This window comes from Ochotona curzoniae, unplaced genomic scaffold, assembly GCF_017591425.1.
Source record: "Ochotona curzoniae isolate NIBS_2020 unplaced genomic scaffold, NIBS_Ocur_1.0 contig_3498, whole genome shotgun sequence".
NCBI lineage: Eukaryota > Metazoa > Chordata > Mammalia > Lagomorpha > Ochotonidae > Ochotona > Ochotona curzoniae.
This window is the reverse complement of record NW_024465885.1, coordinates 46,282,814-46,307,526: the sequence shown is the minus strand read 5'-3', so window position 1 is coordinate 46,307,526 and position 24,713 is coordinate 46,282,814. Positions and strand designations below refer to the sequence as shown.

Sequence of the window (24,713 nt, the reverse complement as noted above, 5' to 3'; positions counted from 1 at the left end):
GATTGTTGCATCTGGGAGGACACTGGGTGACTAGGATCCATCGTGGATTTATCTCCTGTTTTTGGAGAAAGCACTAACATAGTGGCCACCAGCCCCATAAAAGAGGCCAAGCACTGAGCAGGGAATGCATTCTTGGTAACAGTACAGCAAACCTGATGTCTCCTGTCCTCATTGCCTTGCTATGTGTAGCAGTTAGTTGGGGCCCAGAAAACGAACTTTACTTCATTTCCACTAGGAGTCCCATGAAATGTATACCTTTAAATCTTGTCCTGAGAAAAATCACAGCACACAAACTGCACATGATCTCTGCAAAGAACCATTTATTAAATTCTAAATTTGTTATTTTCAACAATTACAAACTTATTTTTCCCCACATCACATAGGAAATTACAGAATTAGCCATCAACTCAGGCAGCAGGCCACACAGCATTAAGTAGTACATTAGTAGAGACAGATTGATGCAAATGTTAGGATTCTTTTCCCTAGGGATAGGAAAATCTGTTGACAGTCAATCCCTCTACTAAAACAATGGTTGGCACTGTGGGCTGAGCTCACCACTGTGCAACCTTTTTTTCCATAACAAGCTGTCCATGAGGACCCTCGGCGTCCGGAGGCAGCAGGGCCAGGTACATGGGGGTCTCTGCTCCTTCTTCCGGGCTTTTGGTAGCATTGGGTCCCGCCATGTCAGTTCTCACCCACCCTGGGCAGCAGGCATTCAGCAGAATCTTGTCTGCTTTCCTCTGCTCATTCAATTTCCTGGCCTGGATTCTGGACAGCACGGTGACACCAATCTTGGTCACTCCATATGCAGTATTGGGCCAGCCTTCCTTCTGGTGCACCCCATTCTTTGTGTCTTCCACGAACTTGTTCATGAGCCCCACCAGCTCCTCCTCCGTGATGGTCTCACTGCGGAACTTCTGTTGCAGCTCTGGGCTGCAGCCGCTCAGGGCTTTGACACTTATCATGCTGGACACGTTCACCACCCTGCCTGAAATACATCACAAGTCATTATGAGGAGATTGCTGAGGACCAAAGCTGCTGGTATTGAGAACAGAAAACTTGCTCTGGAGAAATAAACAGCAGAGAGAAAAGGATGTAGATGGTGTGGTGATTGCCTAAGGAACTCCATCTGTGCCTTGCAGAACAGTCACTAAAGGAGGAAGGTGGCCTGGGCAGGTTCGTCCTTAAAGGCCAGAGTGGACCACAGTTTTGGAGCTCACAGACTGCTCCAGGAATCTCGATTAGAATAGGCTGGAGTAGAGAGTGAGTGCCTGTGTGAGTCCTCACTCTAAACCACACATTTCAATCCTGCTAAAAGTGGGTGTTTTGCTTTTTAAAGATTTATTGGAAAGGCTGATTTATGGAGAGAAGGAGAGACAGAGAGGAAGATCTTCCATCAGCTAGTTCACTCCCTAAGTGGCCGTAATGACTGGAGCTGAGCTGATCTAAAGTCAGAATCCAGAGGTTTTCTCTGGGTCTCGCAAGCAGGTGCAGATTCCCAAGGCTTTTGGCCATCCTCTACTGCTTTCCCAGGCCACAGGCATCGGAGCTGCCGGGACAGGAACCAGCACCCATATGGGATCCCAGCGTGTGCAAGGTGAGGTTTTAGCCACTGAGTCATCGTGCAGGGCCTGCAGTTCTTCTGGCTGTGTATGTGTAGGAAGTGGTGGCTCACCTCTCGTCCCATGACTGTACTGTACAATTCACAACAAAGGAATATGCTAATGCACTATGCTGGGAACAAAGAGCCCAGGGAGGCTGGGCTAGGCAGTGACTTTATGCAAACCCTGTAAGGCACACTAAGAGCCAGCCTAACTTTGCCCCGAGGGTTTCTCTCCCTCCCTCTCTCTCTTTCTCTCTTTCTCTTCTTTCTTGGAGTAGCTAGCTATCAGTGTTTGCAGACTGCTGTGAAAGCAAAGGGCTTAGGAGGTTGGCACTGGGCAGAAGTGCCCAAGAAGACCTGTCATGCAGCTGAGATGCAGTGGATGGGAAAAAGTGAATGGGCCCAGGGTGGCCAAGGTGACTCAGGTTGAAACGTGTTCTAGTTTGGGAGGTGGCATCAGGAGGAGAGGGAGGGGGAGGAAGGATTCCAGGAGTTTCCTAGGCAAGGGACAGATGTTAGGGGGATAGTGGCTGCCTACATGAAGCTTCTGTTAGCCTGAACAAGGTGACTCAGGGAGCAGAGGGCACAGGGTGGCATCCAAAGGGCTTCCAACATGACATGGCCATGGGGCAATAAAATGCCTCACTCAGGAGACTTGTAAACTAAGAGCCGAAGGGTCAGAGGGCCAGTTGTGCAGAGTAGAAACCCATTGGGCAGTGCAGGTACACGGCCAGCACCTGGCAGGGGTCAGGCAGTAGACAGGTGCAGCTGGAGCAGGACAGTCAGAAGGGGCAAGTGATGAGAGCCCGGGTGGCAGGCCCAGCTCCTTGAAGAAGGGCCGGTGTGGGGTCCCCAGGAGGCTCACCTTGGGGTTTCATGAGAGGCAGCAGCTCTGCGCACACATCTCGAGTGCCATAAAAGTTTGTCTTCATGGTCACCTCTGCTTGAACATGGAAGGGTGTGGTGTCCTGCACTTTGAGGACAGAGAGAACATGGTCAGTTAGCAGCAGCTGGAAGGTGCAACTGCATTTAGTAAAGCTGTGGGTGCAATGGGTGACTTCTGAGTTAGCTTTGGATGTAGTCACAAGATTGTGTCAACCTATAGCCCTAGGTTTGATGACAGCCTCTCTCTGGGTGGTGACTCTGGGAGAGGCTGGGTGCAGCCAGCACACCTGGGCTCTAGTCATATTTCTTGCTTATTTCAGAATTAGTTTAAAATTGAACCATGCCCTAAAACCAATCACCTGGAACTGTGATGCATACCTCCCAGCCCAGCAAACTACAGGTGTCGGTGGCTACTGGAGACGCCTCCCAGCCTTCCTTGCCTTAACAAGGTGCAGAGCCCAGCACAGGCACCCTCTATCTCCCTACAGGTGCAGCCCGTTCTAGTGCAGGATGCGGGGCGGTCCAGCCCGTGTGCGCCCCAGTCCTTACTCTTGAAAGCAATGCCCGCGTTGTTGATCAGCACGTCCAGCCCCCCGTACTCCTTCTTGAGGAAGTCACGCAGGGTGCGGATGCTCTGCAGGTCGGTGATGTCCAGTTGGTGGAAGCGCGGGCTCAGGCCCTCCGCCTGTAGCTGCTGCACCGCCGCCTGACCCCGTGACTCGTCCCGGGCAGTGAGCACCACGTCCCCCGAGAAGCGGCGGCAGAGGTCGCGTGCGATAGCTAAGCCGATGCCCTTGTTGGCGCCGGTGACCAGCGCCACGCGGTTGGGCGACATGCTTCTGTAGCGACCGTGGATCCCTTTGTAGAGAACGACGAAGCCTCCGGCGCCAGCGATGCGAGGAGGCCAACTGTGTGCTGCGTGCGCACCGAGGGGGACGCTGGGCTGCCGGGCTTGTGCGCAAGCGCATTTAAACGCAGGCCCCGCCCCAACCCCTTGGTTTCGCGTTACCGCCCTCTGGGTGGGTGCTCAGCCAAAGGGAGGAGCCGCCTTGTTAGAACTTGTGGAGGGATTGGTGAGAACCGCGGCTGTCGGGTAGCCTGGGACCGTGCAAGTTAACCACGTTGTTGATCTGAACCGGTATAGTAGAATTGAAAACAAAATGGAGTAAACATGGGTCATTGTTACTAAGAAACTGTGTGAGCTTGCAGGCCAAACGGCCCATGTGACCTTTAGCACCGACGGGCTCCAATTTTCCTGGATGGAGGCCCAAGTCTGGTTATCTCTCAGGTGGCTCCAAGTAATGAAGTGGGTGGTTACCTTCATTGCCGGACTGGAGAAGAGCCAGGCCTGGGCTGTCCGGCCGAGATAGGTAGGGCAGTTGTGGTGTTTCTCCCCTCACCTTGCAGGCTATTGGGGATTGCTGCTTTTCAAGCTATTGTGAACGGTCCCTGTAAAAACCCCGTGAATGCGCTGTTTGGGTCCACACTCCGGTAAGGGGTGTTGGTCCCGGCTGGCTGGTCGGTCACTCGGTTGCCTTGCCTCTCATTTATAATAAAACTTTGTTGTGGCCGTCACTGGTGAATGTAACGTCTGTTTTAGTGGTTGAGTGGATGCAGCTGGTATGTGTCCAAGCTGCTTTGAGGTCACCCCCCATTTAGTAAATATTCATTGCACTTGGAGTTAATTGACACCAATCTGCACTCCCCGCCTGGGCGTTTGTTCGGAACACTGTCTCTAAAGTCTTCAGAAGTAGAGTTATGCCATAACCTGGGAGGGGATAGCAGATCATGTTTCTGTGTTTCTGTCAGGTCCCTCCCTAAGCACCTGGAAGCAAAGCCCCCTGCGTGCCCGTGGCCAGGTTTTCCTCTTAAGGTGGGACGAATTTACGGAACCTGGCGCACCTGCAGTGTCATGGCGGCACCTGGATGTGGTCCTGCAGCACACGGGTGCGAGGGAGCGTCCCAGCTCTGTTTATACTCAGTGTATCAGCATGTACTTGTATGCCCCATTTAAGACGAAGGAGTGGTTGCAGACTGGGAGGTTACAAATTGGTTGAGTGATAGGAAAGGAATTTTCCATGCTATGTAGCACAAGTGACCAACAGAGCATAAGTTCACAAGCAAACAAAAGACTGAGTTCACGTTTCATTTCTCTGTCATGTATCTCCCAGCCCGTGTGCCCCGTCGTTTCCTGGTTTCTTTCTTTGCCACCAGCTGCTTTCTCTGGTAGTGTGAGCCAGAAGTGGGGTGGATTAACTCCAGTGGGAGACCCATCTGTGCGGGGGACTTTCATCATGGGGAGCCCTCTGCTGAAACCCTGCGAGGTCCAAGAATCATGGTGATTTTCTTGTATGTTAGCACTGGAGCAACAAAGAACTGACAGGTCAATTAGACCAGATGCTGCCACATAACCCAATATAATGAACTTCAGGAAGATTGTGAGAAAATTGATTAAAAGGTAATGTACATTTTCTATGGACTTTAAGATTTTATTTATCTATTCATTCATTCATTTACATGTAGGTAAGAGAGAGAATATGAAAGTATCTTCCAGTTCTTCGATTTCCAGTGTGCATCCTGCTGCCTCCTGGCAGACACAATCTAAGGGAACTGTAATCAGGGGCCAGAGTTGGGAATCCAACCCAGATGTTCCAGTATGTGATAGATGCATCAACTGCTGGGCCAAATGCCCATCCACTACATGAACTTTTAGGACTTACCTTTAGTATGGAGGGTCACATGCGACCACAGGTGACAGCAGGGCCTGAGCAGTTTGGACAAGCAGACGTGTGATGGTTACTCTTGAGGGCACCAGGTTGGCTCCTGGGCTCTATAACAGAGTGACCCAGGGAAAAGGGAACTGACTATTCTCATGGCTGGTGACTTGTAGGAAACCAGTCTGCAACCCATGTGGCATGAGCTATCACAGTGTGGTGTCTGAAAATGGGTCTGCAGAGGAAACAGCCACGCCAGACAGAAAAGTGGCCCAGGACATTGGGGGCCCTCTGTACCCACCAGCTGGGGAGGCACAGGATCCGTGGTGGGTGGATCAGCTACTCGGGTCTGTCCGTGAGTCCTTATCCTGTCTCCTAAAGGTTTTTTTTCTGTTTGATTAAAAAAAAATTCTTAACTTGAAAAAGCGTTATGAAAGCTTAGTAAACTGGCTATTTTGTCCATTTCTGCTGAGTGTAAACCCACTTGGAGGGTACTGGCCTTGTGTATGCCTTCCTGGCACAGGAATTTCTGCAGCACTTTCCCTACAGAATGCCTCATGTATGTGAGATGATAACAGAATGTTCTTTTAAAATGGCCCATTGGCAGGTTGTTGTGAAGCTCAGAATTTTTCAGCAAGAAGATAACGGTTGCAACATTTTAAAGTAAAAATCATTACTTCTTTGTCGTAAGTAAAGTACAATTTGTTTCTTTTGAGTTTAGTGTTTATACTGGGCCCTCCTTTGCATCTGTAGAAGTCTAGCAGCTCCTGCTGCCAGACACTGCCTGCTTGTGGTAAGGTGGCCAGTATAATGCATGGCAGGTGCATCAGTTCAATGGTTGCCATATCTAAGAGCCACACAGTGCATGGCCCCAAAGAACAGTTCTGAGTTCCCTCACATTCCTGAAGCCACAAGCCCAGATACAGGTGTGACAGGGCTCTGCTCTCTCTGTGCCCTGACTCAAGGTCTTCCTTGGCGTCTGGTTGCTGTCTTTACTATCCTTGGGGGTCTCTGATCAGGACAGCAGAACCCCAAGCTGTGCCTCTGTCTGCACCCGGCCTCTTCTGTATGGCAATTCTGGGTCCTTGTCTCTTTCTGGAAGGAAGCCCATCATTGGTGAGGTCTCTCCTGAGCCATGATGATCTTGTCTTTTGCAGAGGTCTTCTAACCATAAAGCCGCATCTGAATTTGACAGAGGATGTGAAGTTTGGAGATTGTGATGGAATCCACCATAGAAGCTTTTCTTAATGTTTTCACTGAGTCATTTCAGTTGCTGCAATAGATCACTTAGTCCCGATTTGTTACTCCTGTGTTCTTACCTCTCTGGCTGTTTGTGCTGATCTAACAAAACACCTGAGACTGAGAAGTGTCTAAACAATGCTGATGTGTTTCTCCCAGTTCTGGAAGGTAGACTGTCCAAGAGCCAGCTATCTCTAGGCTTGGCTCTTGTTTATTTTGCTTATCTTGTCAGAAAATCTAATTTCTGTTCTGTTAGCTCTTGTAGTTTTTAAAGTTGTATTTTCATTCATTTAGGTTCAGATTGTTGTTATTTCTTGCCTCTTGTTAATTTTGGGTTTGCTTTGTTGTTGCTTTTCTAAATCCCTGAGGTGCATTGTCATATATATTTTTTTACCTGAAATATCTTTATTTTTAAAGCCTATGGACTTAGTGCTATAAACTTCCCTCTGAACATTTCTTTGCTGTATGCCCAGATTTTAATATATTGCACTTTGATTTCCATTCATCTCAAAAGATCTTTTTCTTTGCTTTCCTTTATTTCAATAATCCATTAGTCATTAAGTAGCATGTTGTTGAGTTTCTGTGTATTTACGAATTCTCTTGTTCCTCTTGCTGTTGATTTCTGCTTTTATTGCTTTGGCATCTGAGAAGGCGTGGTGCATGATTGAAAGGTCTCTGAACTGGCTGGGGTTTTGTGTGGCCTTCTCTTTCCCGGGCATGCTCCGTGCTGGGAGAAGGCGGTGGAATCTGCAGGTGCTGAGTGAAGAGCCTCATCCCGGTCAAAGCTTCCTTCTGACTCATCTCCTCTCACGTTGAAGCTCTCAGTGTGTTCTTCTTCTCAACCATTGAACATTTCAGTTCCAGTGTGCGTAGCTGATTTGAATGATTCCTTGGTTTACATTTACTTTGGTTTCCTCCTCCCCTTGAGCTTGCTGTATTCTATTTCAGCTTATGGGTTTTCTTAGGGTCATTGTTTTTACTTCTTTTTCAGGCTTTCCTGGTTTTTTTTTAAAGGATCAATTTCTGGAGAACTGCTGTGGTCTCCTGAAGGGGTCATGCTTCCCGGCTTCTCTGTGTTTCCTGTATCCCTGCATTGATGTCTATGTGCCTGTTGGTCTGTTAACCAGCTCACAATGAAAAAGGGTTGTTTGGGCCTTATGTAATAGCTTAGTGGCTAAAATCCTTGCCTTGCACATGCTCGGATTCCATATGGGCACTGGTTTGTGTCCTGACAGCCCCGCTTCCCATCCAGCTCCCTGCTTGTGGCCCAGGAAAGCAGTCTAGGACGGCCCAAAGCTTTGGGACCCTGCATCCACATGGGAGACCTGGAAGATGCTCCTGGCTTCTGACTTCGGATTGGCTCAGCTCCGGCCATTGTGGCCACTTGGGGAGTGAATTGGTGGATGGAAGATCTTCCTCTCTGTCTCTCCCTCTCTCTGTATATCTGACTTTCCAGTAAAAAATAAATAGATCTTAAAAAAAGAAAAAGTTTGTTGTTGTTGTTGTTGTTGTTTGTTTTGTACAAATGGGTTGCAGGGTGCCAGTTGGGTAGTGGTTTTGGGTTTGGTTCTAGGTGAGTGTATAAGTATATTCTTTGAGTGATTGCCTCAACTCAGTACCCACATTATATGTGACAGCCAAAGTCACAATGGTTTAACTTGCAGAAGTTTCTGGAGACAGTGGTGTGATTTTGCAGTGAACTTGGGATTCCAACAGTGCTTGTTGTTGGCTTCCAGATAACAGGGTATGCTGGAGACCAGCTCTGGCTGACTTGATGGTTTGCAAAGCGTGCATACATCAGCAAGAAAACAGACAAGAGGAGGCGTGAACCTCTATAGTGTGATGCTTGTAATGGACAACACAGAAATGTTGCCTTCTTTGTTTATACAGAAATCATCACAAGCTTTTACACAGCACTCAATGGTTTCATTTTTACTTCATGATTAAAAGAATAGAGAAACAACCCTAAAAACATTATTATTATTTTACTTCAAAGAAAAGATTATCAGCAAGCCATCACTCATTCAAACCTGCAGTCACCGGCTGAAACCAGGAACTCCATGGTTAGCAGCACACGTGGTCACATAGTGACAGGTGGTATAAAATATCCAAAATCAACTTTCACTACACCTAAACTAATATTACCTAAAATATCAAGAACATAGAACGAAAAAGAAAGCTTGTAAATGAAAATAATTTATAAAGGCATATAGATTTGTTATTAAATCTTATAATCAATCATATACTAGTTATCATCACCTTCATCTAGTACTGATTCAAAAAGTGTGGTGGGAAGGATCAGAGTTACTTGGCCTTTCTATGAATGGCAGGCCTTCACAAGAATCTTCTTTTTATTTTTTTAAACTATTTTCTTTCCCTATATATAAATGCCAATATATGGTAAAAGTTTCAAACCATTTTCCTCTAGGGGCCTCATAACATCTCCATTTTAGAAGGTGAAGGCATGGTTGATGCTGGGATTTAACACCCAAAGTCCCAGATGTGAAGTGGACCTTGTCAAGTGCTCTGGAGTTAATGGTGGTTAGCTGTGGATTGTGCATGGTGGGTCAGGATCTAGAGCATTAGAATGTAGCCAGGGCCTTCCCAGGGCCCATGGCATGAACACAGGTGACTGTGGAGGACAGATGCAGCAGTCCCTGTCCCAGAACTACAAGACTCAAGTCCCATAGGTTGATTGTAGGTTACAGGGGAGATGGTGTGTTAGCAGTTGCAAGCCTGGAGCAGTGGAATGCAAATCAGGCTTTTCCCAGACATGTTAGCACAGTTGTCTCTGGCAATGTTAGAGGCAATGGCCACAGTTGCAGTGGAAGCCTTACCTTGGTCCCAGAGGGTGTCAGTTTTGCTGGCTGTTGTGGACTGGCAGCTGCCAGCCTGATGCAGATAGTTGCTTCTAACTCCCAGCAGGACTTTCTGGTTATTCCAGGGTGGTAGTATCAATAGTTACAGAGCAGCCAGGTCTGGGCCAGGCTGAATCAATGAAGCATCTTGGTTAGCATATTGAGCATCTCAAGATCATAGTCATTATGGTTAAATTATTCCTTGTGATGAAAATGTTCTACAATAAGATGGAGGTGGTTAGTTGCACAACTTTGAATAGATTAAAAATCATTGTGTTGCTAAAGGGTTGTGTAGTATTTGGATAATCACATATTGTTAAAAATAGTGTAGTAGAAACATGTTTCCTAAGAGAGGTAAAACACGTTAGTGGTCCGTGGTCATAGCCTCTGCGTAAGAACTGTGCAAACTGCCTGCATACTCTCCAAAGTCATCACCGTCCTTCAAAATGGCCAGCCGGGGCCTATGCCTGGGCTGAGCCAGGAGGTGCAGCAGAAAACTGAGAAACAGTAGGATGTGGACCTGGAGTGGCTCCTGATTGAGTGGTCATCACCTCCAGAGCTGCAAGAACGTGGAATGGTCTGAGCCTGGATACAAACCCTTCTGGAAGTGGCTCAAGGATGGCATGGTGCCACGTGAGCTCTGAATGGCCTACACCCTGAGGGGGTAGCCCCGGTAAAGAAGATCCAGGCTTCTGCCCTGGCATTTATGCAGATGGAACAAATTTCTCAGTTCCTGCAAGCAGGTGAATGCTGTGAGTTCTTCTGAACCAAGGACCTCTGGGAAGGAAAGGACAGATGCTGTGGTCTGTCCCAGTGCATGGACATGCTGCCAGGACAGCTCTCATGACTCTATGTGATGGGGAAGAATACTAGGGGACACATGGATTGCAGGATGGCAGTTGGGTAGTTGCTTTGGATTTGGTTCTGGTTGAATCTGCATGTATAATCTCTTGAGTGATTTTCCCAACTTAGTACTTACAATGTGTGAGAAAGCCACAACAGTCTAGTTTCCGGCGAGAGTGGTGTGATTAGCCAGCCCCTATAGCCTGTCTTTCAGTTTCACTCTTAGATGTCCCTTGTTCATCTGAAAGTGCCCAGCACTTGAGCCTGGTTGCATGCAGAGCTAGCTGGAGGGTCCCATCATCCTTTTAGTCTGTGGGGGAGCAGCATCTGGATATAGAGCTGTGAGCACCAGCACGGTCATGCTTGGATTCGAGCCAGCCTGTGCATCTGAGTAAAGCAGGGAAGTTGGTCTAGAGCATAGCACAGCTGTGGTGAGGAGGTTCCTCCTGGGAAAGCAGAGGTTTCCTGCTCAGGGTGACACTCACAGTTGCTGAGCTTGGTGTGGTAATACTTGACTTTTCTTCACGTGGCTTCTTTGGTGGATGACTGGGAGGTGAGGCTTCTCAAAGTTGATCCTGACAGTAGTGACCTTGAGCACCCAGGTCACTAATGGTTGGATCTTGGACAAGCTGATGACGCATAGAGCAGAAACTCTTCCCATTTGGGGTACCACACAACCATGATGATTTGGGTATCAACATGGCGATTTATGAAACCAGAACTCCTTTAGGGCCTGGACTATTGTTCTAGAGATTCAGTTGTATTGACCAGAAAATATGGAGTCTTTTCTCTGGCAGATTTTCTGCTCCTCATTTACCTCCTATTTGATTTTACCGGTGGGGCTCAGAAAGTTGTTTTCTAGAAGCAGCAGCTTGTATCTGCAGGACACACATTATTACAGCCTTTCAGACTCATGAACTATATCCTGGATTGGTGTACTCTATGAATTGTCTGATCTTCCCCTGATGCCAGGATGGTATACCCGCGTTTGGTTGCTTCTTCATGTTGAAGGTTAATGCACAGATGACAAATTCATGAGCATTCTCTCCGCTTTGAGGAGTTCTCCTCTGTGTCCTTTTCATTTGTGTAGTTCAACATCGGCACAACTAGGGCCCTGGTTGTGCTTCCAATAGCAGAACCCTTTCTAGACCTCTCACACGAAGTGCTTGTGATATAGGACAGCAAACGACCTTGGCCATGGGACCAGTGCCTGCAGTACAAATGAAGTAGTTTTGGCCAGTTCAGGTTCCAAACCACATCCAGGGACCTTGCAGCCTCTGGTACATGGTGCCTGTGTGTTCTCCTTTGCAACCAACCGTCCCTGCAGCTCCCTAGTTTTGAATTACATTGAAGCATGTTATTAGAGATGGGGTGGAGCAAGGAAGCAGATTTTGGAGGAAATTCACATTCACCATCTCAGAATCAATGGTGATAAATTCTATAAAAGAGCATAAATGGAGGACATAAAATGCCTAGAATAATGCTTCTTGAGTATTACAAAGTAAGCCATGAAAGACTTCCTGTGAGAATACCAGAAAATCTGAATCAAACAAAGAGAGTGAGATTTAGGAGAATCTCGCCATGTAAGAATGACACTGGTTGAATAAATTCTATCCGATGATGTCCCAGGGCCTTGAACTGTGTTCTGTTTGAATAGTTAGTAATCTGGCTTTAGGGCAGAAGATAGCAATTGGACTGGTCAGTATTAGTCATGTAGGAGAGCTGCTGAACTGGATTCTGTTTGAACAACTGATCTGTGAGCTTATCTACCTAACACACTGCTGGGTTAAGTTTCTGTGGCCAAGCTGTGGTTACAGATTTCAAGCGCGATTTTGTCAAAACATCATTGAAAAACTCAGAAGGGTTTTGACAGTATTTAGAGGTCATGTTAATCTTTAAGCCATACATTTGAGCAGAGCAACTGTGGCAATGAGTTTGCAGTCTGTGTATGCAAGCAACAAGTGTATACAAGTTATGCCAACATAACAAACTCATTCACAATTTGAGGTGCTTGTAGAAGCAGATGTGAGGTTCTTAATCAGACTGCTGACGTTGTAAAAGTTTTAACAACTTAGTGTTAAAGACCACAGCAAGATTGTAGATTCTGGCTAAAACTTACACAGGTATATACTGAATAACAGTGGTGACTAAAAAAAAATCACATACTGAGAGGTAAAAGGAAGGAGGAGACTGCAGGGATGGGAGTGCAATATTTCTCCTCCATGATGGTACATTTAAGAACTGAGAAGACAAAGAATGAATCCATTTTCATCCAATGTTTGTCCAATTCTGTGAATTTCTTCATTTAAAAAATATTTATTTTTGTTGGAAAGACATCTATACAGAGAGAAGGAGATACGGACAGAAAGATCTTCCACCTGCTGGTTCACTCCCAAGTGGCTACAATGCCTGAAGCTAAGCTGATCCATAGCTAGGAACCAGCTTCTTCTGGGTCTCCCATGTGGTTGCAGGATCCTAAGGCTTTGGGCCATCCTATACTGCCTTCCTACTGTACAAGAGGGAGCTAGATGGGAAGTGGAGCATTTGGGACATATACCGGCATCCACAAGGGATCCTGGTGCAAGGCGAAGATTTAGGCGCTAGGCTTTTGCACCGGGTGCAACCCTGTGAATTTTTTAGGACTGGGAAACCATCAGCCTTAACTGCACTCTGTAAATCCATCCATCTCAGAATCCAAGCATGAAGAGCTTTTGAGCCACTTTGGGACCATGGACAGGGACTTTGAGCTTGTGCTCAAGCAGAAATCTTCCCAGAGGACGAGTTCAAGAGTTGTCCAACTGCTGACAGCCCTCTGCTACTCTGTTCCTTTCCAAGCTCTCCCAGCAACTTTGAGTAAAGTGCTCTTTGCCTTGGAAACTAGAGATAGAAAATTTCCCATTCTTTGCATGACTTGAGAGGGAGTCTTAGAAATTTCACTGACTTGTTCTAGTGTAGGCTATTTACAAAATCATACAAGAGTTAAGTTCTGCTATTTCAAAACCACCCGATTCAATACAAAAAATTGTTACTATACAAAGCTAAACGGTGCTCAAAGGGATTGAGTGTGATTGTGACAGCTGATGAAGCTGTTTCAGTCCTGGGGTGAAGTGGGGTGCATAGAAGGATCAAGGGGCCCAAATGGGTGTACTTGATAATATTCTTTCATTTGCCCACAACATTGAAAAATAATTCATTTAATCAAAGTTTCTTAACCATATCTATGGACCAGATTTAAGCAGAATAATAAGGTGATCAAGTGATCACATAGTGAGGTTCATAGACCAGTTCCATGTAAAATAAATAGGCAATATTAATAATATTTTATTTTTCATTTTTTTCTAAAAATTGTTTAAAAGTTGAGAAAATTAAGACACATGTGAGCCACATTCAGGGACAGGGTGGACAGGGAAAGTAAAGTTGGGAGAGAGATATTCTACTCTCATCCTGTGTGCATGGTGAGAGAAAGCGCTCCTTTCTGTTGCCAGGCTTCTCGTGAGCCTGGAAGGGGCAGTGGCTACATGATACCATCCCCAGGCCCAATATGGTTCTTTTCTTCAGGTCTGGAAGCTGCCTTCACAGATGTCTCTTCCAGACATTTCCAAATTTCAAGTTATATGAGCAGGGACTAGGGAGATGCGATGAGGAGGCTGTCATATGCTGTGGAAGAGACCATTGAACATGTCACACTGTCCCCTGGCAGGCTTATGTGATAACTCTTAGGTAACACTCTTATACAAATAAAACTCACAAAGGGTGAGATCACTAACCCAGGAAGGAACTGATACCATATTCATTAAGGCCACAGGTAACCCCTTTATTCAAGACCTTTAAACTTTCCTGGCAGCTTTAATTGTAAAATATGCTTTTTCCTTTTAGACCTCACCTGAAGATGAAGGAAGGCCAAAGTAACAAAGTTGGAAAGCAGTGAAGTTTTGCAGGGCTACTCAGCAGCAACTAGAGTAATTTAAACTTTTTATGAGAGGAAAGATGGGTTCAAATTCTCCAAGTGAGAAACACAAAGCCATCTTTTAGCTGGTGTGGAGACTGCTGTTTTGACAGTAACATGCTTGAAAAAAAAATGGCCAAAACACCTTCCAAGTGTACCACAAGGAATCATCTCTCAAGTGCATCTGGGCATGCTCGGAGGGACTCTGAACTGCAGGCTTATGTCCTTGCCTTCTGTTTTGTTTTCTCAGCATTTTGCCACTAGCAGATGAAGCATGAGCCACAAACATCCTCAGTGGCTTTAGATTTTCCCCAGCCATGCACATCAGGAATGGTCACAGACTGTTGGCAAGGGACATCATTTCACGGGAGCAGAATCTCCCAGGGTCTGATGTTGGGTCGTTTGGTACCAAAAGCCTGTCGTGCAAATATGAGAGGACTGTTTCCCATGCAGCCACAATTTCCTGACATCTCTTTTTCAATTTCTAAGATGCCTTGTGACATTTGACATGTTGGTTTCTCTGAACAGTCCCTGTACTTGGCTCTGAGAAATTCTGAGGAACAATGATGCTAGTAATGGCTGTCATTTGACAATGTTCAAGCCATCATTTTATTTGGATTCAAGTTGCTCTGTTTTTATGTTTGGAAACACCTCTTCAGCAGAAAACAACTAAACCTTAGTTTTTTTCTTTTAACCTACCGTTCATTTATAAGTTGAGTTCCTGTTGCCATAGTGAATTTTTATTGTTTCTGGAGCTTCTTGAAATAGCCACCCACAAGTAAGTGTATTATCAATTTATGTATTTGCCTCTTCACTCCTAGTGTATTAGAAAGTCCTAGTGCATGCACTGATTGACTTGATGCACATTTCTCCAGTAAGAGATGATCCTTTGAAGGTGAATTTTATTCTGGTATATTACATATAGCCCAATAATTTGCTGCTTTATTTCAACAATCAATATCAAATCTACACATTCAATGAGGCTGCAAAAAAAAAAGTTTGAGATAGTTCCAGAACTAGGTGAACAAAGGTTATGCAATCAGGAGGTTGTAGTTCCTCAGATAAAAGAATAGGGGTCAAGATATCACTGTGTAACAAAATGTCACCACAGGGGAGTGTGTCCTGAGCAGCGATGGGTGCTCAGCACAGAGACCAGCGTGTTCAAACAGCCTTGATGGTGAGCTGGCAGAAGTCTCTTTGGATGATGGTGTGGCTGTTCTGAGGAAGAAAAATGAGCCCTGCTTGCTACGTGAGGATGAGACAACTTCCTGAGAGTGGACTGGCGTTTGCAGCAACCTTTCTGAAAGCTTCTTAAGAAGCTGGTGTTATCTGTAGGGTCAGAACGAGAAATGTGCTTACAATTCCACTATACATTCCAAAGTAGTACTTGAAATACTCCAGCAGAATTGTTGTTCTTCTGGTACTAGGAGGAAAGGAATAGGCTTATTCATGGACAAAACTGGGAAACTTGCGTTTTTAAAATGTAGATTGCAACCTTGTTTTCCTTGGAGGGTAGGGGGATGGATCCCCTTTCATTTTCCTTGGTCACAATTCACTGGTGAGGTAAAGAACATCAAGACCACATGTAACATGTAGTGATTCTGTGGATGGCACATTTCCTGATGCCCACTGGTTCCCGCTGGATGCCTGGCCATAAACAACACTTCTCAGCACAGAAGGGCCGGGGGCAGCTTGGATTAGAGGTCCTAACGAAAGCAGATGCTGTGCAAGTGCTAGATGTAAAGACACATCAGTAATCCAGCTCTGTGAATGGGAGATTCCACACTGAACTGCACCGTTCATCTCTGCGTGGCATGAGCATGTGTCGGATCTTAGACAGTGTCATTCCTATATACCCCAGTTAACTGCAGGGCTTAACCTGATGGTCACTTATGGCTGAGTGCCCACTCACGTCATGTGCGGATGCTGGTGGTTTTGTTCTAGTGGTTTAGGCTTCTTCAAGGAACCAGGCCAGCAGCCCTTCCCTTTCTGGTACTGTTTGTGTTTTAAACATTGGAAAACAGATGTCAGATGTAAACATCTGGCTTTGCTCATCAGTCCCCCCAATGTGTCTGTTTTTGCATTAGTGTTTGGTCCACTGAGTAGCTGTGGTGGAGTGTGTGACCTCAAGGACATAGGACACTGGTGACTGGACTCCTTTTTCAGTGTTAGCTGACTTGGAGTTGCACCATCAATTCTATTGACCCAAATGCCACAGTTTGATTGGTGGGGAAGTTCTGTTTCAGCATTAACAATCTGCACACGTTCTTTGAAAGAATCATTTATTCAACTGTTGATTTCCATTTTTCATTTTTAGCCATTACAATTTTTCTCTCCATGTATCACACAGAAAATAATACAGGACGTCGCCGAATTCGTAGTGAACTCATGGGATAGCTCACTCAAGGGGTACTACACTAATAGATTCTGGTTGATAAAAAATGTTTGCATCTCTTCTCACCTTACGGTTAGACAATTTGTGGCATCCTCTAGGTTAAACCAACACAGTCTACTAAAACAATGGTTGGCACTGTGGGCTGAGCTCACCATGGTTCAACCTTTTTTTCCATAACAAACTGTCCATGAGGACCCTCGGCATCCAGAGGCAGCAGGGCCAGGTACATGGGGGTCTCTGCTCCTTCTTCCGGGCTTTTGGGGGCAGTGGGTCCCGCCATGTCGGTTCTCACCCACCCTGGGCAGCAGGCATTCAGTAGAATCTTGTCTGCTTTCCTCTGCTCATTCAATTTCCTGGCCTGGATTCTGGACAGCACGGTGACACCAATCTTGGTCACTCCATATGCAGTATTGGGCCAGCCTTCCTTTTTATGCACCCCATTCTTTGTGTCTTCCACGAACTTGTTCATGAGCCCCACCAGCTCCTCCTCCGTGATGGTCTCACTGCGAAACTTCTGTTGCAGCTCTGGGCTGCAGGTTCTAAGGGCTCTGAGACTCTCCATGCTGGACACATTCACTACTCTGCCTGAAATACATTAGAAATCACTACATGGAGAGGTGGGTGGAAGACTGCTAAGGATCAAAGTTGCTGGTATTTGAGACCAGAAAAGTTGCTCTGGAGAAATAAACAGCAGTGTGTGTTCTAGAAAGAATGGGCACAGGCGGTACAGTGGACGCATAAGAAGCACCTTTGCTACCTTCCAGAATTCAACCAGCAGAAGAGGCAGATGAGCTTGGAAATGTAATCAGAGTCTTGGTAGCAGTTGAGCCTTTCAAGAAGACAGGACAAGACAACAGGATAGGAGCTGAGTGTAAACTGTAGGTGCAAGTCCTTAACTCTACCTATGCATTTCAATCTTGCTAAAGCTACCTTATCTTTGGGTGTGTACATGCAAGCAGTGGTTGTTCACCTTCTCGTCCTGTGACCTGGGAGTGGTATCTTTGCAGAGAACAGCAGAGAATGTGCAGGATAGAGGCCCCTTGGGAGGTTTATACCTGGACAGGAGTACCAGTGAAGACCTGTTGCGCATCTCAGATGCAATGATTGGAGAGAAAGTGGGCACAGACTCAGGACCTGGGAGTGACTGTAAGGTGCATGGGCAAGTGCCCTCCAGAAGCAGGTGTGTGGGCAAGCTCTGCATTGGGAGGATGAGCAGCCTCTGCATTGATGGACATCAGGAGAGGGAGAGGGAGGAAGGGTTCTAGGAGCATCTAGGCAAGCAACAGATATGAGAATCATGAATGCTTGTAGAGAAGCCTCTGCTGGCCTGAGCATAGTCTCTTGGGAAGCAGAGAGGCACACGGTGGCATCCAGCAGGCGCCTAACATGAGAAGGCCATGGGAGCAATAAAGAGCCTCGCTCAGGATACTGTGAGCTAAGAGCGGAGGGGTCAGAGGGCCAGCTGTACACAGAGTGGAAACCCAGCGGGCAGTGCAGGAACACGGCCAGCACCTGGCAGGGGGCAGGCAGTGGACAGGTGCAGCTGGAGCAGGACACAGTCAGAAGGGGCAAGTGATGAGAGCCTGGGTGGCAGGCCCAGCTCCTTGAAGAAGGGCCGGTGTGGGGTCCCCAGGAGGCTCACCTTGGGGTTTCATGAGAGGCAGCAGCTCTGCACACACATCTCGAGTGCCATAAAAGTTTGTCTTCATGGTCACCTCTGCTTGAACATGGAAGGGTGTGGTGTCCCATGCTTTGAAGGCAGAGAAAAGATGGTCAGTTAGCAGCAGCTGGAAGGTGCTACTGCATTTAGTAAAGCTGTGGGTGCAATGGGTGACTTCTGAGTTAGCTTTAGGTATAACACAAAGTGCATCTCCTGATGTGTTAACTGCTTCTCTTTCTGTAAGCCCACACTACTGAGAGCAGTGAGTAAAACCCTCACACCTGGGCTCTACATGTAACCATTTTCAATATGTTCTTTATCTCACAGACAGTTTAATCAATCTCCCAGAGACTGTAATGCAAAATTCTCAGCCAAGCAAACTAAAGGTGGCTGGAGACGCCTCCCAGCCTTCCTTGCCTTAACAAGGTGCAGAGCCCAGCACAGGCACCCTCTATCTCCCTACAGGTGCAGCCCGTTCTAGTGCAGGATGCGGGGCGGTCCAGCCCGTGAGCGCCCCAGTCCTTACTCTTGAAAGCAATGCCCGCGTTGTTGATCAGCACGTCCAGCCCCCCGTACTCCTTCTTGAGGAAGTCACGCAGGGTGCGGATGCTCTGCAAGTCGGTGATGTCCAGTTGGTGGAAGCGCGGGCTCAGGCCCTCCGCCTGTAGCTGCTGCACCGCCGCCTGACCCCGTGACTCGTCCCGGGCAGTGAGGACCACGTCCCCGGAGAAGCGGCGGCAGAGGTCGCGTGCGATAGCGAAGCCAACGCCCTTGTTGGCGCCGGTGACCAGCGCCACGCGGCGGCCACTCGACATGGCTGGGTTATATTTGCAAGACTGCTGCGTGGATAACCACCCGGGAACAGCGTCTAGGTTGTCGCGGGACGTCCGAGTCCACGCAGGTCTGGAGTGTCGGGGTGCGCAACAGTGGTTTTCGGTCCTGCACTGCCTAGAGCTTGCGCAGGCGTAGGAGCAGACCCCGCCCCTGAAGGGCTTGGTTTCCTGCCACAGTCCTGGGGTGCAGACATGGTCAGGAACCCTGCAGGTCGAGACCAAGGCTGATAGCTGCTGGCGCATATCCTCCGTGCAGCAAAGAACCATTCAGGTTGGCCTTGGCGGCATCTGCAATGACTAGCTTCCTTGCTTCCTAAATAAGTGACTGATAGAATTATGATGGGGGTGGGAGTTTGCGGGGGGGGGGGGGAATCCCAGCCTATATGAAATGTACCACATAATTCAAAATAAAAATATATTAAAAAAAAAAAACCAAGGTATTTCCGCCGCCACATTCCTGAAATGCTCATTGCATTTGGGATGAATTTCACTTTTTGTTATTGTTGAAATCCTGAAAAACATCGTTGAAAAGGAAATATTTGGAAATACAAGAGACAGAAGTGGAATGACGTTTCTGTCGGGTCCTTCCTTAAATGTCTGGATGCAAAGTTCCTGGCCTGGGCTTGGCTGGATTTTTCTCTTAAGGTGGGAAACAGCTTTTTTTTGTTTTAAGATTTATTTACTGTTACTTTAAAGGCAGATTTATAGAGAGAGGAGAGATACGGAGCGATCTTTCATTTGCTGGTTAACTCTCCAAATAGTTGCAATGGCTCGAAGTGAAGCCTGTCCTAGGCCAGGGGCCAGGAGCTTCATCTGAGTCTCTACGGGGGTGCAGAGACCCGGTCACTTTGGGCCATCTTCCACTGCTTTCCCAGGTGGAGCGGTCAGGACTCAAACCTGCGGCCATATGGGATAGCAGCATCACTTAACCCACTGTGTATGTCGCAGTGCCAGCTCCTAGGTGGGAAGCAGCCCAGAGCTGCCTGTGTGCGCACTTGCTGCGCTATGCCATAGCTGGATGGGTGCACGGATACAATCCAACTTCTACTCGGTGTGACAGAATGCGCCTTCATGTCCTCATTGGAATGCAGGAATGGATACATCCTCAGGGCTTTTATAAATGGTTCAGTGGTGGCAAATGAGTTGCCCTCCCTTCTTACAATAAGGAAATAAGTGACTTTAAGGTCACATTTCACTTCTATTTTATCATATAGCTTGCCACTAGATACAGTGTCCATTTCAATGTCAGTTTAAACAAGCACCATTAATGTAATGAAAAACCCAATTTCCCAATGCAGCAGGCACATTTTAGGAGCCTCATTTGCTACTGTCTTGTGTCTGCGTAGATAGAAGGCATTCGTATTCTTGAAGAAAGTTCTGAAGGAAGGCCCTTTAGACAGATTTCAGGTGTTTCACCGTTTTAATGCAGGTTTCTGTTGCTTAAGAGAATTGTAACTGAGAAAGACCCTTGCTGTTTTTCTACTGCAAGTTATTGAGATTGTTTCTGTTTCACGTGCTGTTGGAAGATGCAATAGAGGGATTCCTTATGATTTACACAATTCCATCCTGGGTTCACAATATGCAAACGGTGCAAATGCAGTAGGATCCCACACAAACCACTTGACAACAGAACAATCCACTTCCTGTTCATAAGTCTCCAGCCTTACGTGTGTGTTGCCACATGTTTTTAGCTCTGTGTCATTTCATCACGTGCAGTTTTGCGTTTCCAGCACTGCGGTCAGCATCTCGATCATTTCCACCTGCACATGCATCCCTCCTGATGCTCTTGCAGAACCAGACTCGCCCCCTGTCCTGCACCCAGCTCTGTCCTGCACCCAGCTCTGTCCTGCACCCAGCTCTGTCCTCAGACAACTGTAGGCTGCTTCATCATTACTACCATTTTGTGATTTCAAAAAGGTTACACAGATGGAATTGTGCAACACGTATCCTCAAGGGGCCTTTATTTTTTCTGTTCAGGATCTGTTAGATTGTATTTGAACATTGCCCCCTTATCTCAGTGAATTTTTGCTGTGTCATTCTCTGGCTTTTTCCACACCACTAATTACTTCCTTCTGCAGTTCGTATACCAGTGTTAAAGCAAGCTGATATGGATTAAATTCCAGGAGAGCTACTCAGAGAAAACAGGTAGTGTTCAGGGAACTCTGGACTTGGCGAAATTCCTGCTGTTCTAAAGGCAAACCTGGGAGGGACTTGAAGAAGGATTTACATTCTGCCCTGTGCTGACTTCATGTACAGTTCAGTAGGGGGAGGATACTTCATAAGATGCAGTATAAAAGTGGTATTCACAATTAATGGAGAGGACTGGCATAGTGGCATAATAGGCTAATCTTTCACCTGTGATGCAGGAGTCCCCAGTGGGTGTTAGTTTGTGTCCTAACTGCTCCACTTCCCATCTAGCTCCCTGCTGATGTGCGTGAGAAAGCAGTGGAGGATGACCCAAGTGCTTTGGCCCTCTGTACCCAAGAGGGAGATCCAGAAGAAGCTCCTGGCTCCTGGCTTCAAATGGGTCCAGCTCTGCCATTGTGGCCATTTGGGGAGTGGAAGCAAGATCTTTCTCTCTGTGTTACATCTCTCTATGTAACTCTTTCAAGTAAAACAAATAATTTTCAAAATACCCCCCCAATTACTGGAGGAAATAAATTAATTTTCTAAAATTGGTCTAGGGAAATGGAGTATGATTAGAAAAAAAATCTTACAATGTACAATAAATAATCCAAAAAAGAGGAAAGCTGATTTATAAATTAAACCAGAAAAGAAGTATATGTAAATTTTGTATTTTTAATGTGAATAAAGAGCTGAACTTTGAAGCAGAGGAATAAAGGAGGAATCAGAAGAAATGCCTAACAGACTTGACTAGAAGAAACTTTCTGAAAATTTGTTTTTGAAAAGCAGAATAATTTCCATCCATGGCTTGTGGTCTGCATGGATGATTTTGTATGTGATGTTTTTTCCTCTCTGTACCATTTAGGGTCTTAATTTTGGTGGTGTTTGTGAGGGTCCCCTAATAGCTAGTACTTTGAATTCTAAGCAAATAAAAATAAAATGAAAGAGTGGAGCTGGGCGTTCCTGATCTGTCTCCTGGTGCCAAAGGTGTACCAAGAGCATCTTGTAGCAGTACTGAGAAAGATTTCTATCATGTCTATCATGGGGTAACTCACATCTCTGATGCACTTCAATTGGTTGGAGAAGTTCTTTCTCTTCTTATTCTTCTTTTTAAAGATTTATTTTATTAACAAAACAGATTTACAGAAAGGAGAGGCAGAGAAACCTTCCTTCTGCTGGTTCACTCCCCAAATGGCCACAAAAACCGGAGTTGAGCTGATCTGAAGCCAGGAGCATCTTTTCTGGAAGCTTCCATGTGGGTACAGGGTCTCAGGGACTTGAGCCATCCTCTGTTGCTTTCCTAGGCCATAATCAGGGATCTAGATCAGAAATGGAGCATCCAGGACTAGAATTAATGCACATATAGGATGTTAGCCACTACAGGTAGAGGCTCAGCCTACTATGGGCATCATGGTGCTTGCCCCATGACAAATTTTATTTGTATTATTTTTTATAGTTTTTATTGTTTTTTGATACAACTTAGTTGGCAGTGGGCTCTCCCACACCCTTCCCAAATTCCCTCTCCTCCCCCCGTTCTCCTCTCTAGAATAATTATGTGTGTCCATCGTGAATTCTCCCAAGTCCATCATGCTTCCACTGGAGTATCTCCCAGCCATGTAGAAGAATAACTTTTCGTGGTAGGTTAATTCTTGTATCCTCAGGCCCTAATACAGGTACAGTGAGGATTAGGCCTTCGTTGTTTTTGGGCCATACCAATAACAGTTATATGTGGACACTGACAATCAAAGGTGGTTATAAACAATCCACCTCTTGTGGGTGGTTAATTAATGAATTACATCACAAGTTCTTGTTACATTAGGTACAAGTAAATATGAAGTAACACTGATTAACACAGAGTAAGATTCACATATGATATCTCTAGATTTGACATCATATTATATTAGAGCAAACATATGATCTCTAACCTTTTGGGATTGGCTCATTTCCCTTAGCATTATGGTCTCTAGTTTGGCCCATTTAGCCACAAAGTAATGCATTTCCTTTTTTTTCTAATTGCCGAGTAGTGATCCATAGTAGTAGTAGAGTACATGAACTACAGTTTCTTTATCCATTCCTCTTCTGATGGGCATTTAGGTTGCTTCCAAGTTCTTGTGATTGTTGATTGTGCTGCAATAAGCATTGGTACGCATGTTGCTTTGCCATGACAAATTTTAATCAGTAATGCTTTAATTGCAATAGGTAAGTGGGTCTAGTGTGAGCTGAACTCAATATTTATTTGTGCTGAAGTGACTGTGGGTGTTACAGGGAGAGTGAGGGATCAGAAAGGGGCGCAGTGAAAATGGAACAGAGAAAAGGAAAATCACAAAATGTTGCTTATATAAATGTTGGCAATTAGCAAAATTAAAATCCATCCTCCACACTAAAAAGACTGTATGACAGAGGCCCTGTCATTTGTTTTTTTAAAAACATACATCTTTTGTTTATTAATAACTTATTTAGTGACAATTAATAATTTATCAATGTTTAGAAAAGCATTTATTTGAAAGGAAGAGGAACAAAATGAGGAGAGGCAGACAGGGAGGGAGAAAGGGGGGGGGAGAGAGAGAGAGAGAGAGAGAGAGAATATCTTCCACATGTTGGTTCACTCCCAAAATGGCACTTCCAAGAACTAGTCTGATCCTATCTGAAGCCAAGATCCTGGAGCTTCTTCTGTTCTCCCACATGAGTGCAAGATCCCAAGGCTTTGGGCCATCTTCTATTGTCTTCCTTGGCCATAAGCAGAAAGCTGGATGGGAAGTGGAGCAGCTGGGACATGAGCTGGCACCTACATGGGATCCTAGTATTTGCAAGGGAGGATTAGGCAGTTGAGCCATTGCACTGGGTCTTGAGAATCACACTTCAAAAGGAATGGCTTTCAGGTGTATAGCACATCTTCGAGATGATTACAGTCAAATAGTCTGCGATGTTTCAGGGCTTGATGTTGTAGGAAGTATTTGTTATCTTTGAGAGTGCCACATTGTGTCAGATCCTAAATGTGAGAATATAGGATTTTCTTCTCCTTGGGAATGTCTTCTCCAGTTTCTGACAGATTTCACACCCCCTCCCATCATATGGGAGTTACTAACCTCAACTATCAGATATGAAAATGCATACAACTTGTGTTTGATCAACACTTGGGGATGTTAGATGATGACTATACATTATATATATATATATATATATATATATATATATATATATATATAATTTGATGGGCAGATACACTACATGCAGATTTAGTTAACTTCCCAAGCCCACAGCTGCCAGGGCTGGACTAGGCTGAACAAGCGACAGGGTTCAACCATGTGTGCCATTAGTCATTGCTTCCCAGAGTGCACAATTGCAGGAAGCTGGAATTTGGAGTGGAGCCAGGGCTCAAACCCAGGATGCTGGCATTTGAAGTGGCACCTTAATGACTGGACTGAATTGCCATTCTTACAAAGCTTTAGGTGCGAAAGGATAGGGGATAAAATCTTGAGTGTTGAGCATCTGTAGGTTATAAAGGTCAAGCTTATTTGTTTGTTTGTTTTTCGGAAGCGGCTGGCTAGAGTTTGGTCAATGAGATAATCTGTCAATTCCCATGAACAAAATGGGAATATACTTGATTTTTCTC

General features: G+C 45.9%; 2 protein-coding genes across 2 annotated transcripts; both read right to left on the bottom strand.

The window, feature by feature from the left end:
* Positions 1-305: 305 nt before the first annotated feature.
* LOC121156820 (carbonyl reductase [NADPH] 1-like) lies at positions 306-3,419 on the bottom strand. Its single transcript, XM_040980794.1, has 3 exons — positions 3,038-3,419; positions 2,469-2,576; positions 306-988 (listed from the first exon to the last, which is right to left on the bottom strand). Exons 1-3 carry the CDS (start codon positions 3,321-3,323, stop codon positions 552-554), a joined length of 831 nt encoding a protein of 276 aa, XP_040836728.1. The 5' UTR covers positions 3,324-3,419; the 3' UTR covers positions 306-551.
* A 12,703-nt stretch (positions 3,420-16,122) lies between these two features.
* On the bottom strand, positions 16,123-19,078 carry LOC121156818 (carbonyl reductase [NADPH] 1). The gene is made up of 3 exons (XM_040980793.1): positions 18,670-19,078; positions 18,126-18,233; positions 16,123-17,068 (listed from the first exon to the last, which is right to left on the bottom strand). Exons 1-3 carry the CDS (start codon positions 18,956-18,958, stop codon positions 16,632-16,634), a joined length of 834 nt encoding a protein of 277 aa, XP_040836727.1. The 5' UTR covers positions 18,959-19,078; the 3' UTR covers positions 16,123-16,631.
* Between the last annotated feature and the right edge of the window lie 5,635 nt (positions 19,079-24,713).

Bases quoted from the DNA above. Each gene is read 5' to 3' on its own strand.
- LOC121156820 (XM_040980794.1), bottom strand. From the start codon at position 3,323: ATGTCGCCCAACCGCGTGGCGCTGGTCACCGGCGCCAACAAGGGCATC. The intron at 2,577-3,037 runs GTAAGGACTGGG...CTGTCCTCAAAG, and splicing joins CGCGGGCATTGCTTTCAAGA to TGCAGGACACCACACCCTTC. The intron at 989-2,468 runs GTGAGCCTCCTG...GATGTATTTCAG, and splicing joins GCCTCTCATGAAACCCCAAG to GCAGGGTGGTGAACGTGTCC.
- LOC121156818 (XM_040980793.1), bottom strand. From the start codon at position 18,958: ATGTCGAGTGGCCGCCGCGTGGCGCTGGTCACCGGCGCCAACAAGGGC. The intron at 18,234-18,669 runs GTAAGGACTGGG...CTGCCTTCAAAG, and splicing joins CGCGGGCATTGCTTTCAAGA to CATGGGACACCACACCCTTC. The intron at 17,069-18,125 runs GTGAGCCTCCTG...AATGTATTTCAG, and splicing joins GCCTCTCATGAAACCCCAAG to GCAGAGTAGTGAATGTGTCC.